The following is a 14,718-nucleotide window of genomic DNA, read 5'->3' on the forward strand; positions in this document are numbered from 1 at the left end:
CACATGCTTTATTGTGAGCATGTGCAAAAGTGTCCTTATAATAAATTTGTTTAACAACGGAGAAAAAAATACCCGCAGTTAGTTGGGATCGATCATACAACATTCGAAACGAGAGTCCCGCACAGTACCGACTGAGCTAAACATGTATAAACAAGTATAGAAAGATATGAAATAATTGGACTTTGGCGTGGCTACCTTGTGATCGACAAGTCGCTACAACGGTGAGCTGTCAGGCACAGCAATTTATATCCCTCCCAAGCTCCCCTTTCTCGTCCAAATATGGCAAGATGGCAAAAACCCATTCACCAAACTCAAGGCTTCAAAACAGTGATCCACAAACCAATGGGGGACATCACAATGGCTACGTCCACTTCTTTAATATAATCTACACCGATGATGAAATGCAATCCAAAATTTTTTGACTGATTGATCCATACATTTGGTGGCTCGGACGCACAATAGTTATACGCATAATAGTTAAAAAAAAAGGATTGTACAATTATTGACAGTTATCCCGGTGGCAATGATTCAATCTGTCAACACAATGACCAACAAATAAACAGAGGAAATGCTGCATTCATGTTACAAAATAAGGTGCCAGGAATGTGCGCTTGCACTTATTTGATTGGCCAACGCAGCTCCTTGCCATATCCTGCTGCATTGCGTTGCGGCAAAGGCCTCTGGGCCCTTGAAAAAATAAAATGACTCCTGCTAAGTTGGATTAGTTGTACAGGCAAACTGGCAATTAAAATACAACATATATTGTTAAAATCATGAATATTCTGTTGGTGTTGTAACCTCTATAGGCAAAGTAATCTTTAAAATTATTAATTATACAACCACAAACCGACCAATTTACTTTTTGGTACTAGAATAAAAAAATCAATTGCTTTTTCAGTCTACAGAGTTTTTATTTTTATTTTGGTAAGGTCAGCAGAGGTTACAGTCAGCAAGATTGGTAGGAAGTAGGGCTGAACAATTAGCCCTAATCAAAATATTATGAAAATCGCAATATTGCCAAGTGCAATATCCAAATTGCAGGAGCTGCAACTTTTTGATAAACGTATATGTTTCACAACACGCATTCACATCATCATCATTTTTATATGTTTTTCAGTGAAAATAAAATCATGACTCATACTAGAATATATGTCAAAATAATTGCAATAATATTGTATTGTGATAATATCGTATCGTGGGGCTTCTGGTGATTCCTACTCCAACCCTGTCCCACCAGTATAGGGTGAGCATTTTAGATATACGAGCCTCAGTAGTCCACTGAATATGACACATAATATACAGTTTATTGTACAACAATGCACATGATTTATGAACTGAAGATAACAAAGTGTGTTTTGCATATTACTGGAGTTCTTATCTGAGATGCAACTGTCATTTTTAAATGTTTAGAAACTATCTCAAATATTAAAGTCATGTAGCTGGTTATAAAAACACTAAAGCTTTACCATAACTTAATTCTGCCTCCCCCTCCATCTAAAGGACTGAGGCAAAGGTGCTGACGCATGTTAATGTCTCCTCTGCTCTTCTTTTCAGGTCAGTCATTATCATATTGAATTTGCATCAAATACACATTGTCTCAGAGCAGGAGCAGCACCTTTCTTACCATTCCACGCATGTTCCCTGCATTAATCTCTGCCCACAAACTCAGAGGTGTTGTCACTTCTCTGCCGTTGTATGGGGAAGTAACACCATCCCCATGAACTTCTACATGTCAGACAGCATGAATGTTAGAATTTATAAACATTAATAATAAAATTAAAGCCCCTGTGTTTATTTTTTATGTGATTATAGCTTATTTTTCAAAGTACTTTAATGGCTTTGGTGTTTGCAGAAAAGCATTATGTAACTAGCCTAATCTGGTGTGCCATTATTTAAGTGCATTTAATTTTTGTCCGTGTTTTCCCTTGGTAAGCTATTGATACCTTCTTCCTATGTAACACAGTTTTGGCCTCCGCTTCTCTCTGCAGAAGAGTAAAATAATTTTGTCTGAGGGGGGCCCCATATTGTCAGACAGAAAACCCCTGACCCAGATATATACCCAGAGTAATCTAGTCATTGTCAACTCCCTTGTTTAACACTTGATTATCTGCTTTCATTTAATGCATGTCCTTTTCACAGTTATTCCCACCTGTCTTGTTTATATACTGATATAAGTTTATTAAAAACACATCTGTATTGGCTTGGACATTATGTTGTGTATGGAAATAGAAACTACAGATCCTACAGTAAATGTTTGAATACATTTTTTTCTAGTTCTTAAATTCAAATTTAATTATGTTGTATTTGTGTTTTTATCTGTAATCATTATTATTTATAATGATTTCATTGCCTACTCATGATAAACGTGACAATTCTGGTTGTTTGAGTTGACAGTTCAAAAATAAACTTTAGGTGACATTAGCACCTAAAGTTTATTTTTGAACTGTCAACTCTACCAACCAGGATTGTCACATGTTTATCTTGAGTAAAAAGTACTGTCCATCAATATGCCCAGCTGAAACATCAATAAAAAGGAGGAACAGAGGAAAGACAAGTGGTTCTTGTTGCTGATCAGCCAAAACTATAGTATTTGATCAAGGAAGAGCAGTGGGGCTTAGATTTTGGAGAAATTTTACTTACTTAACTGGTATTAGCGGGTTTTTTATTGCTGAATGTAGCTCCTGTTGATAGATGTGTTACGTACACAAACATCACGATCAGAGTTGCAAGTATTTTAGCGTATTTAAGTGTCCAATTTTGTTGCTACCTTATTCCTTTCCTAGATCTGTTGGCTGCCAATGATAAAGAGCTGCATTTATTGCCTTTGCAGTTAACGCCTGGTGCCTAACAACATTTTGTTACCATGCAACAGACATGTGAAGGCACAACACAACTTGAGGTTAGGTACTTGCAAATGGCCCTTGGTTCTCTTTGCTAACCAGCGAAGAAGGCAGCAAAAATTATACAGCACTGTAACCACACCAACAGACAAGATGCACCACATAAGCTTTGAGATGATGACATGATTTCCATTTCTACAAATTGAAAGATGCTAATAAAAATTACATTTTAAATGATGTGTCAATTTCATTTCCATTTTGACTAATGATGCATTTGCAAACATGGAAATAAAAAAATAGATTGATTGTTGTTTTAATGTCCTACGTTATGTAGACACAAATAAGGCATTTCAATTTAATCGAGGGACTTCAATTTAGTATAGTCAATACTGCACTAAGTGTTAATAATTGTACCCAAAAAACTAAGTGTTTTTTACTGGTTACTGCTAAAGCTAAATATCAAAGTGCTACAATCAGCTGTAGATTGTCAAATATTTAATATACTGCTCTAAAACACAAAACAGTATTTCTTTATACTGATACAATTGTTTGAGAAAATTGTACATTTTGTCACTGCATTTCTATGAAAAAATGAAGAGGAGTTGCTGGTAGGAAGAGGATAGTCTATAAAGCTGTTTTTTAGTCTCTTCCAAGTCTATTCGTGTGCCAGAATGATAGTTAGATGTCATTAACTCTCTAAATGGCTTTGGGCTGCTTTCTCTGGTGTTGTTAATACCATTAATTAATTTCATATTCTTTTGCTTTGCTACTTTTTACTCTTTGACTAGTTTAAGTAAAAATACAGATGCAGAACAAAAACACTTGATTTGACACACAACAGGAAGACATCACAGCAAAGACTATGGAGGCACTGGTAAGGATCTAAGGATGCTAGTTTACAGAGTTTAAAGATGTAAGTTTACATCTGTCCATTCAGACAGTGGTATAACAGGGATTAAATTGTTCAAATTAAATAATGGAATGATTTCAATATAACAATCAAGCTTATTATCCCCAGCTTCTTATCACATGCAGCCTGGTGCACAAAACTCAAGCACACTAGTAAGATGCCCTCAGAAACAAAGTATATCCCTCACATAGAAATAATGTCAACACCAGCACTGTACATAAACTATAAATAAAGACACAATATCAACAAGGCAAACAAATTATAACCAACCATCAGTTACTTAATCCACACAGGTTACTTAATCCACACAAACCGACCACAACTGAAACTGTATATTATGACTATGGCTGTCCAATAATCACAACTGAAATACTGGTCAACAGTTAACCCAAGGCAAACTATTTCAATACTCTCACATCCACACAACCATCCACACATCCATCTGACACCAACAAATCCCTACAGCATGTTCACAGCACAACAATGCAACACATAATGTTACTTTTTTTTTAAAAAGAAAGAAAAAGACTTACTTTTTGCTGTCCCTCACATATATTGGCACAGGAGGTCAGGGGGATCCAGGATTATCCATAGAATTATCCCACAACTTCTCCACTGCCTCTCTACTGATTTTAAAAGCACACAATTCATATGAGAATGGCAATCTTATACATTATGCTAGCTACTGATAAATCCCTCAGGATTTATTTAGTTTACCACCTTTGACGTCAGCCAAAGTAAAGCTATTACTCATTTTACTTGGCAACATCTGGATGGTCCTAACTGAGAAAACTGTCATATTATTTCTGTGTTTCTATGTTTAGTACTGGTTGTAGTAGCTTAGCTTTCTAAGCTATTAGCCTACAGTCCATGGATAGCGGCAGCATGCTAACGTCGTTATCGGGCTTCGCGCTAGCAACAGGTGTCGCTGACCCTGAGCCACAGGTACTTTTTTTGCTTCCCAAGTCCTTTTCCTTGAAAACTGAGGGCTCGGCTTCTGTCGCTGAGCGCTTTCTAACTTTAAACTCCCTATTTAAAAATAAACCGAGCCATATTGCAAGACTTCACTTAAGTTGCCCTGCACAAACACATTGGTAGACAAACACAGGTAAATCCCATTCACTCGTGAAATCCAAGATGGCAAAAGACATTTTCTTCCTTGCTCATCGACTAAACTGCTGCTCTGCTGCTCATGTCGATGTTGGCTGGAAGCCACACTACAGCAATCTATGCTCCTAGATTCGCCTAATGTTATGAGTTGTATATCATCTTAAGATTTAAAAACTTTAATTTGGTTTAGAGCCAAATAGAAATTATTGTTATTTTTCCAGTTTACACAATCATATTATTTTGATCTGTGCTGATCACATCTAAGCAAATGTGGCACAGATTTGGTAAATGGACTGGATCACATTTACACATGTTTTTGTTTGATGATCTTTTTTATACAGGGACCATACATATATATAACAAAGATTTACTAAAAACTTCAATTTACAAAATAAAATAGGTGCATGTAAATATAAACAATTAAAGAATACACAAAGTAACCAGAACATTGCAGCACTATCTATTATCTGACTAACCACCATAGGCAATATTTATCTTTGGTAGACCCACAATCACAATAAAGAGTCTACTTGTGGTAGAATGGCAAAATAACAGCATTTTAAACAGATTACCTGAGAAATGTACTGAGTAGCTCCTGAAGAGCACAATCAAAATGTTACTCATCAGGATGAAACACCAGAGCATCAGAGTAGACTATATCAGTACAAAGTATCTTGGTGCATTTCTTAAAAGCTCAAAACTTAAACTCACGTTCCTCCTAAGGTCTATCAAGGGCAAACAAAAATGCCTGGTTCAAATGTGTCATGCATCAGAGATGATTTGCAGTTCTATAAGAGCAAATGTTCTTGCTTTGGACAGACATCGTAAAAATCCACAAAAACAGTCACAAATTCAGTTTAGCTTCAGACAGAACATTTTTTAGGATAAAACTCCCACGTGGCCATTTAACAACTAGTGTGAAATTTCAGTTGATACTGACTGGGGTCAGCTTGTATTTTGTTTTGTTTTTTGTAATTATTTGCATGATAACTGCCTGAAAAGTTATTCAAATATACAGTATTCAAACTACAAATTTTGATGCTACAAATAGTAATCAGTAACTCTAACTGGCCCTTGGACTGAATTGGAGTCACTTGCAGTTTATAATATTTTTTATGCTTTAGCTGAGAATCTTTACATATCAAAGACACTAGTCTAAAACCACCTTAAAGACATTAAGAAAGGCAAAACAAGATCGATTCAGCTTTTTCCCACAAGTATAATGCCCACATTGCCCCCTCTCTTTGGTTCCTTTGAGTTGCAGCACAGAAGTTACATTAAAATGCAATGATAATTGAAGAATCTCCCAGGTGACTGGCACTGCAGAGGAAGCACTCTCAGTGTTTTCCCAGCCCACATCCTGTTGTGATAATGTTTCAGACCTTGGCAGGAACAATACACACCAAGCACTGGGGAGGAGAGGGCAGTGGAGGTGAAGAAGCTAAATAATAAACCTGAGCCTTAAAGCTTTTGCTAAAGGAACCATTAAAAAACAAAGGAAATGAATTATTTTTCTTTTCGTTTTCGTCTGTAACAGTCTGCATCCTTTGTTTATATTCTGTCATTCATGGTTTAGTTCACATTATGGAGAGGAGAAATATTGTGTTGGCTTGCTGGCTCAAAGACCCTGAATTGCAGCCTTAAACCTGTGGTGTTGTTGTGAAAAACCTAATATATTACCTGTGAAAGGATAACAGCAGGAGAGCAGTTTTAACAGCCAATAAGCCCACATTGTTGCTGCAGTGTATGGCTTCAATTTTCACCTTTTATTAGTCCACTTCACGCATACACATAAATATTTACTCATTGTTACTGGTCATAATCATACTGCCTAATGACAAGATAGCATTCCAGCTGTTTGGAGCGGATTGCTCTCCCCATACTTATTGTTTATCCTTATTAAAATGATTGTCATAGACTCACTCATCTCTGCATGGCCTACTAGTACAGTACAGTATATTATTAAAATTTTTCAGTTTTTCAAACATAGAAAATTAATTAAGTAAATTAATATGCACATTTTTGTTTTTGTATGCAAAATCTGTAAAATCTTTTTTTTTTATCTGTGTAATAAATGGCCACATCTACTTTCATAGTGTAAGGGGAGACTTTAACCTCTCTATCCATCTTGCACCGTAGGCAGACCCTCCAGCTAATGATCTCAGATTTGAGTACCATGACCCTAATGAATCACTAATGCAGTCCGCACTAAGTATAACATTACTACAGCAGCTCTCACTCATTGTGTAAAATAGCTAATATAATACAGTACAGTAAGTACTTTGGGTATGCATACAGACATATCAGGTTGATGCCACAGTGATGGGGGTTGGAGTGAGACTGAAGCTAATGGTGCATTATATTGTATGGTTTAATTGCTGCACTGATAAATACTTTAACACACACACATCAATTAATTTGTAGATGCAATTGAAAAGCATTTAAGCAAGGACAAGACAGAAAAAGAGAACTATCAAAACTCTTATCCATTGGCTTTACTATGCTTATGTTTTACCAATATTGTGTTTTGTGGTGCAATTTCCATAATTCCGGAACATGCATGCAATTTTACACAATGTAATGAACAAATTCTTTCTTATTGTCTATTTTTAACTGCAATTTTTATACATAGGCTAAATTTTTAAATTAAGTATAATTAAATATTTTCACTCAAGAAAATGTAGCTTTAAAGTAACCAGAATCCACTAAGAGATAACTTAGATTAAAGCTTGATTTCATTATTATGTTTAAACACCATAATGTCGACCAATTTGAATACATAGATTCTATGTATGAACACACTGGGCAGCAACCATACTAAAAGGTAATAGCCACAGTAAATTGAACACTGCAAAAGCACTTTTGTTCTTGCACAAGATCATTCACAAATTCTGCTTATACACACCTTTACATTAACAGCACAGCCACATTTAGGCCCAACGGTCACAGGAAGGTTTTGGCAGTCAGTATGGTTAAAATATGTAAAATACACATGTCTGTGTAAAAATATTCTAAATGTGTCTTTTTAAGTGTTAAGAGTGTAAGTCCAACGCCCTTGGTTTTCAATTCAAATTCTATCTGGAAAATAATGGAAAGGAGATAAGCTGTTGATGTTGCTGCTGTTGATAACAGCAACGATAGTGGATGTAATTGAAAACTGAGTATTCAAGCAGTATCACATCACTCTCCTCACATTGGACCAGACCCCGGGGGACAGACAAATGGGAAATATGGGAAACAACTGCTTCATGTGAGGGCAAATCAGATTGTCGTCACTGTCCATTTCACTCAGTCTACCATCCCCAGTCTCCAACCCAATACCAAGCCATCAGCCACCCCACCACCACCCCACCCAACCCAACCCCACCCCAAATGATGCATGTACATGCAGAGTTACAGCAACACCTACTGGTAGTAATAAATAAATGCATTAGATAATTCTCTCTGCTCTGATAAGGTGATGTATTCATAGGAAAAACTTGGCACAAATAACATGAAATGCATTTCATCGCTGTACTATTGTGTTTTCTGTTACATTCCACTTTTTTTGCTGTTCATGCTCATTGTAAGTCGTTCCTTCTCTAAGATAAGATAATGCAAACTTTGACAGCTGCGAGAACAGAAATGCCATTGTGCATAGTAAATGTAACACAAAATAAAAAATTCTATTCCAAATAACAATTGCAAACCAATTTGATTAAATACAAATTAATTTGTTAACTGTAGCTATTTATTTTACTTTATAATATGTTACCCTAAGCATAGCCTCCTTAAAGATACAAAAAAATCAATAAAATGTTATTTTATGTGTCAGCAAATAGACATTGAGCTCAGGGAGGGTGTCTTACCCCAAACTACCCTATCACTATCAAAGGACAATCCTACACCTGTTCAGCCTGACACTGTCTCCTTGACTTAATGTACATGTGGTACTGGGCACTATCAGCGTATAGAGTCTAGAGTTAAAGATTATGGCCATACATTCAGGCTCTTTTCTCAGCATCTATCAAACTACTCAACTCAAGGTACTCTTGAGCAAACATAACTGACATACTAAACACATGTCAGATCACATTTTGTACAGAACTTTAATGAATTATCACAGGAACAGTACAATTGTGCATCGTTGTAGTTCATACTGATGCGGGCTAATCTTATTGCTCATCTAATCAGCAGCAAATCAGTATGTGCAACAAACCGTCATTCCTGTAATGAAGATGATGAGTAGAAATCTGTTTTCTCAAGTGTGCCGCTCTTCAGTTTCAAGATTAATTAGCATCACATGTGCAGAGGTGGTACTTTTTCCTTTTGTTTTGAAAGAGTATGATACTGACACATAAGACAGAGCTGCTGTCAAAATCTCACATAAAGACATAGATATGAACATGACAGGCATCTTACAACCTACAGTAAGATAATTCAAGCAAATATCAAGCACTACAAAAAGATGAACAGAACATTTTGCACTTTAATACCACAGTCAATTCTCAGATTTGCAGTAACAGTAAAAAATGTTTTACTTCAATCACAGCCTACATGTCCATACACGTAGATGTGTCCTGGGATATATTTGTAATGATGTTTTGTGCATAGAGTGGCAAACCACTTAAATCAAATTTCAGAACATTTCAGTCGTATTTTTTACTTTCAAAAGTGAGCCAAAGGATTGAAGGTTAAAGCACAAAAGATAATCCCTATTGTTCTGTTGGAGTAATAATACAACCAGAAGGTGCAGGAAATTATCTTTTAATTTCCCATGGTTAAGCTAATAAATTAAAAAAGATTATTGATTCACATAATGTTCTTAAAAGGCAGCTCATTAAAGTTTCCACCGTGTCCTACACTGCTACACTGCTGAACCTCATTTTACTTTAAAATTCTGTGATTCCATCACTGCCCCTTGTTCCCTATATAGTGCACCTCCTTGGGCATTTGGCAGGAAATTGGATTAGAGTGAGCATGTGCTGTAATGCAAGATGAGGCGTCCCCACCAGATTCGTATTATGCTCTTCTTTTCAAATGTGTAAAACACAAAAAGAAAACAATTTTCTATTCATAGACAGTTGCAGTTCATGTGTGAAAATGAAACTGACACAGGCCATGCTTCATTATGTCAGTATGAAAGGCAAGAGAGTGAAGACACCTGCCCTTGAAATACATAATCATATTTTGCATACAGTATCAGGTTGCTGCTATCTTTACAAGGTTGGACAGAGAATGTGGGGATAAAAGAAATGAAGCAATTGACAGATGCATATTGTTTTACATATCTGTATCTGTAGCCTATGAAAGCATTTTATTTAACACGTTTAAATGTGCCATTTAAATGCTCGTCCTCCTCTGAAGTTAATGGGTTACATGAGGCATTTTATGTTTCGTAGCTATGAGATCAGAATAGATGTCTGAATCAACCAGAAGAGAGGAACTAAGCTCAGTAAGGGCCACTGAATGTACAGCAAACAACTACACGATGCGGGCCGTTGGTCATTTATTATTCAAGATGCAGAAGTCACAAAAAAATCAAGTAGGCTTCTTAGGTTTTAGGTGGTCATGTGTAGACAGGGTTATAGCTACTGCTGAGGAGCTGAGGTCATGTCCAACCTCTGTATTTTTCTGTGAATTTGCAGGTTGTAGCAGCTTGGGGGTATTAGATACATTCTGGGATAAGTAATAATAAGTTTTGAGTCTTTGAAACACCATCCAGACCACAATGGATAAATAATTCTACAGGTAATTTGATTGCCTAGTTGGCAAAAATAAATAAATAAATAAAATATGAAATTTCTAAGCCGTTAAAATCAGTATGGATCCTTTATTTTGGGTTATTGGGAGTATTTGCTTCTATTTGGACTAAAATCTAGAAACTGCAGATGCTTTTGATTCATTCATTTCGCTATTGCACTTTTTATTTCCATCATTGAATTTGGGGCAATTTATTACTGCGCTAAACCTGTATTTGTGACTGTTTTTATTTTATCTTCATTTGTATATTTTTTTTGCCTTTGAATTAGTTTTCATATGTAGGCCTCTGTGTTTTTTAAGGTAACGCACTATAATAAACTTTTCTTGCCTTGTCATGCCAGTCTACCGCTCCGTGTATAGTTAATCCCGTGTGTCCCTTTCCCTACCGACCACGGTGTCACACACCAGCAGCCCAACAGGGGGCCGATGAGACTCTGCATCTGTTCCCTCGGTTTCACTTCACCAAAAACTTTGCTTGTAGTTTTGAGGTGGGCGGAGTCCTTCTTCTCCACTTGACCCAATAAGCGGAATTTGTCAGCGATGGAACGTCGGTGGCAGAGGTGCGGCGGCGTGTCCAGTGATAAACTGGATGTCAATTAGCGGAGAACTTTCACCGGTGAGCAGCTACACCCAGCACAAGGTGACTTACCAACCTGCCTTGGGCAGTTGTTTGGAATAATATGACTTTTCCTAATGTTTGTTGATATTCATTGAACTTATTTGATGAGATTGGTGGTGGTTCGCCTCGTGGCGTGGCGGCTTCTGTGCTCTGTAAGTAGTTTAGCAAAATGTAACCTCTTTTGACCTTACATTAGATTTTGTGCCTTTTGCCTGTTACCGAAGATAAAAGATGGAGTGGCGCCAGCAGACCAGTGTCAGCTGTGAAGATGCGTTCAGCGAGGCTCAGCGTTGGATTGAGGTACATGGTTCCTCCACTCCGTCATTTGCTTCAGATATGTTTTCCTTTGCAAGCAACTATGAAGACCAGTCAGTCATCTAACCCCTTGTGGAGAGGAGACGGGACATGTTTCATATTAGTGGCAGTCATGGCAGCCATGAAACAGTAGGCTACTTGTTGTTTGTATCGTTTTACTCACTAAAAACAGCTGATACTCATTTTAAACGACTCAGTACTCATAAAACTAAAGTGCTGCGGCTTTACAGACTTATCTTCAAACGCAAAATTCACCTTGATAAGACTCAGGCACATACAAACCGATGTGAGAATTTTCTGCGGTTGTCCAGATAAAAAGCATTTGACTGCAGGACTCACAGAGCTTCAGAGGGAAATGCACATGGAAGGAAGGCAGATAATTAGGTAATGTTTAAAAGATAAGATGAGTTGAATATGCAGCAGCATGCCTAGTGTCTGTCCACTGAGATGCAATGTACTGGATGGGTTATATTTGCTCATGTGGCTTGTTGTTTTGATTAGTCGGTTCTTGCTCTTTGCAGACTTACTGTGGTTAACGTGATAGGCACACTGTGTATAGCAGGTTTTGCCATCCACACATTGTGGAGGATGTGGTTTTATAGCAATGAATTTCTTGGTTGTTATATCCAAACACTGTAGAATTTGTATTCCTTAAATCATAACCAATGAATACAACTTGTAGACTGGGAACTGAATGTTGACCAACTTTAAATGTGACCATTAATGTCAATTGTGCCTGAGTGCATCATAATGAGAATTCTGTCCAGAGCTCTTTTGGCAGTGAGCCCATGCCAGTTTTACCCATCTATTTTCCTTGTGCTGGCAGATGAAAGGATGGATGAACAGTGAGAGGTGTGTGTGTGTGTGTGTGTGTGTAAGACGGGAGGGAAGCAAGGGATGCTGCTTTTTAAAGTAACGGTAAATATTGGCATAAACTCTTCCTTTATGTGACAAACAACATTGGGGAATCTGTTAGCGCTAATATTCAGTGTTACAGATTGCAGGATAATAAGCTTCCATAAATTCAAGTGTCCTGAAATGGTTGCTGTTTATCATTAGCACAGTATCAGCAGCAATTACACGTAAGTGTTTCCTCAATGCCTACTGGACTGGAGAAGAAATAAGAATGGATCTCTTCAATATTATGTAAACAGGCCATTTAGTTTCTGATGAAGCAGGAGCAGCACAGTCCAATTTTTAAGCAGGTGTTCTTCTGTTGAAGAACCATGCACGCCATCTCCTTAACAAGAGAAAATTGTCTCAAATGTAGCACAGTTTTCCTTTAATTTGACTAGGGCTGGAACTAGTGATTATTTCCATTGTCTATTAACCTGCCAATTGTATTCTCAGTTAATTGTTTTATCTATAAAAAAGTGACGGTTATCACTTCTACCTTCAAGTGTGACACAGATTCATATAGTCATATTTGAGAAGCTGGAATCAGATAATGCTTGGCATGTCTACTTTCCAAATGAAGCTCTTTTACATTATTCCATCAGCTACATGTTAGAACTGGATCACATACATTTGGCATTAATGTCTCTACTTTCCTCCCAGGTTTGATAATTGCTTTGTTTGATGCTTTTTGGATTTGGGAAACTCCCTTTAACAAATGAGGGTGTCTAGAGAAGTTTGCAAGTCCCCTAAGAACATATGGTTGAAATCCATTGAATCTGTGGTTTGATAGGAGCTATTGTTTATTGAAATGACCAATTAAAGTTTTGGTGCTGTAGAACAGACAGTATCTTGACCACATGATTGGGTTTTATTGTGTTAACCTGGCACTGCATTGTTTCTCTGATTCCACTGAAAAGCCTCCACTCCATGCCCGGTGCCCATTTCTACCAAAAACAAATTGTGATTGTGGATTCCTGGGGGGACTAATTAGTGAGAAGAATAGCCTTTTGGGGCCCTCTGTTAGTTATGGAGCTGAACCTTAATAGCCCTATTTCTATGTCCTCATTACAAATCCCCTTTGCCTTGTGCGTGCTTGTGCCATATCAAATCATTTAGGTTATGTTGTATTCTTTGATTTAGAACAAAAACACATTTCGATAAGTGGGAATGAAAGATTATATAAGCCTTACTTTTTTGGAGTAGTTGGAGTGGAGTTGTTTCTGTTTAAAGATATTTTTGGGCTTTAGACATATTGGAGTCTGTTTAAAATATAGCCACAATAATACAGGACTTTTTAAAGCTGATATCAGTGTTTGATAGAAGAAATATGTTTCATAGGGCTGAACGATATGCCGAAGAAATTGAATTGCAATTATTTTGAGAGAGATTGCTATGAGTTTGGGTCTGTACCAAACATGTTCCCTTACGTCTGGACCGGGGCCGGGGGTCTCTGTAGCACCACAATGCTCTTGCTTTGATTGTTGTGATAAATTTTACCATTGTCAAAAGAATTTAGCTCCTGCGATTTGAATATTGCGATTTTGATAACATCTCGACTACTTGTTCAGCCCTAATGTAGCATAAACATTTTTGATCAACACAATCCCTGAGAATTGTGATCATACCTACTGAGGTATTTTTAAAAAAAAATTTTTTTTTGAGAAATAAACTTGTCAGCGCTCTCTGGTGGACAAACTCTAACAAAGCTGCATTGTTATACACTTCTGCAAGCATATCTTTTTTTTTTTTAAAATTTTTCATAGCATTTCTGTACTGACATTTGTTATTAGCTGATTTGTGGCAATACCAATATGCTAATAGATATTAGCAAATCATAAAAACGAATATCAGGCTCTATTTTAAAACCCTATTATAAGTGGTGTGATGTGAGTTTCTCAGTTGTTAACCAATTTTATTTTAACCAATTAAAATAAAATTGAACTGCAGCAACGCATGCATGCAAGTTTCAGGAAATTAACAGTCTGAAAATGTAGGGTTTTACCATGTGTTAATCACTTTTTAGGTTCAACTGTTGGTTACTGTGTTGCACCTCCCAGGGGTGTATTTGAAAGCAGCACACATAAGTTGATGGTGGCAAAATATGAATGCAAAGAATATATTCTAAACCGTGTTTGTTTTTTAGGAAGTGACTGGAAAATCATTTGGTTGCAACGACTTCCGTGCTGCCTTAGAGAATGGTGTCCTGCTTTGCGAGTGAGTAATGATGCTCAAACTATGTTTTGTACAAAGTCATGCTCTACTTTTTTAATTAACATGCATATCTA

At 36.9% G+C, this 14,718-nt stretch overlaps 2 protein-coding genes across 10 annotated transcripts in view; one reads left to right on the plus strand and one right to left on the minus strand.

The window, feature by feature from the left end:
• Nucleotides 1-4,883, minus strand: part of gpc6a (glypican 6a) — a 285,802-nt gene extending 280,919 nt beyond the window's left edge. Inside the window, exon 1 of the mRNA XM_038701532.1 lies at nucleotides 4,284-4,883. The gene's annotated coding sequence lies outside the window, so the exon portion shown is untranslated. The remainder of the gene's footprint in view (nucleotides 1-4,283) is intronic.
• A 6,232-nt stretch (nucleotides 4,884-11,115) lies between these two features.
• Nucleotides 11,116-14,718, plus strand: part of lmo7b (LIM domain 7b) — a 30,458-nt gene continuing 26,855 nt past the window's right edge. For 5 of the 9 annotated variants that reach the window (XM_038701206.1, XM_038701210.1, XM_038701209.1 and 2 more), the window contains exons 1-3: nucleotides 11,116-11,242; nucleotides 11,446-11,521; nucleotides 14,577-14,647. In XM_038701206.1, coding sequence (XP_038557134.1) covers nucleotides 11,453-11,521; nucleotides 14,577-14,647 — 140 coding nt within the window. In that variant the 5' untranslated portion in view covers nucleotides 11,116-11,242; nucleotides 11,446-11,452. Of the gene's footprint in view, nucleotides 11,243-11,417; nucleotides 11,522-14,576; nucleotides 14,648-14,718 lie in introns of all 9 variants that reach the window. The other 4 variants (XM_038701214.1, XM_038701215.1, XM_038701207.1 and 1 more) reach the window with 3 other exon arrangements.

The sequence above is a fragment of the Micropterus salmoides genome, unplaced genomic scaffold, assembly GCF_014851395.1.
Source record: "Micropterus salmoides isolate LMB-PRFRI ecotype aquatic unplaced genomic scaffold, ASM1485139v1 Ms_hic_scaffold_6, whole genome shotgun sequence".
In the NCBI taxonomy this organism is placed as follows: domain Eukaryota; kingdom Metazoa; phylum Chordata; class Actinopteri; order Centrarchiformes; family Centrarchidae; genus Micropterus; species Micropterus salmoides.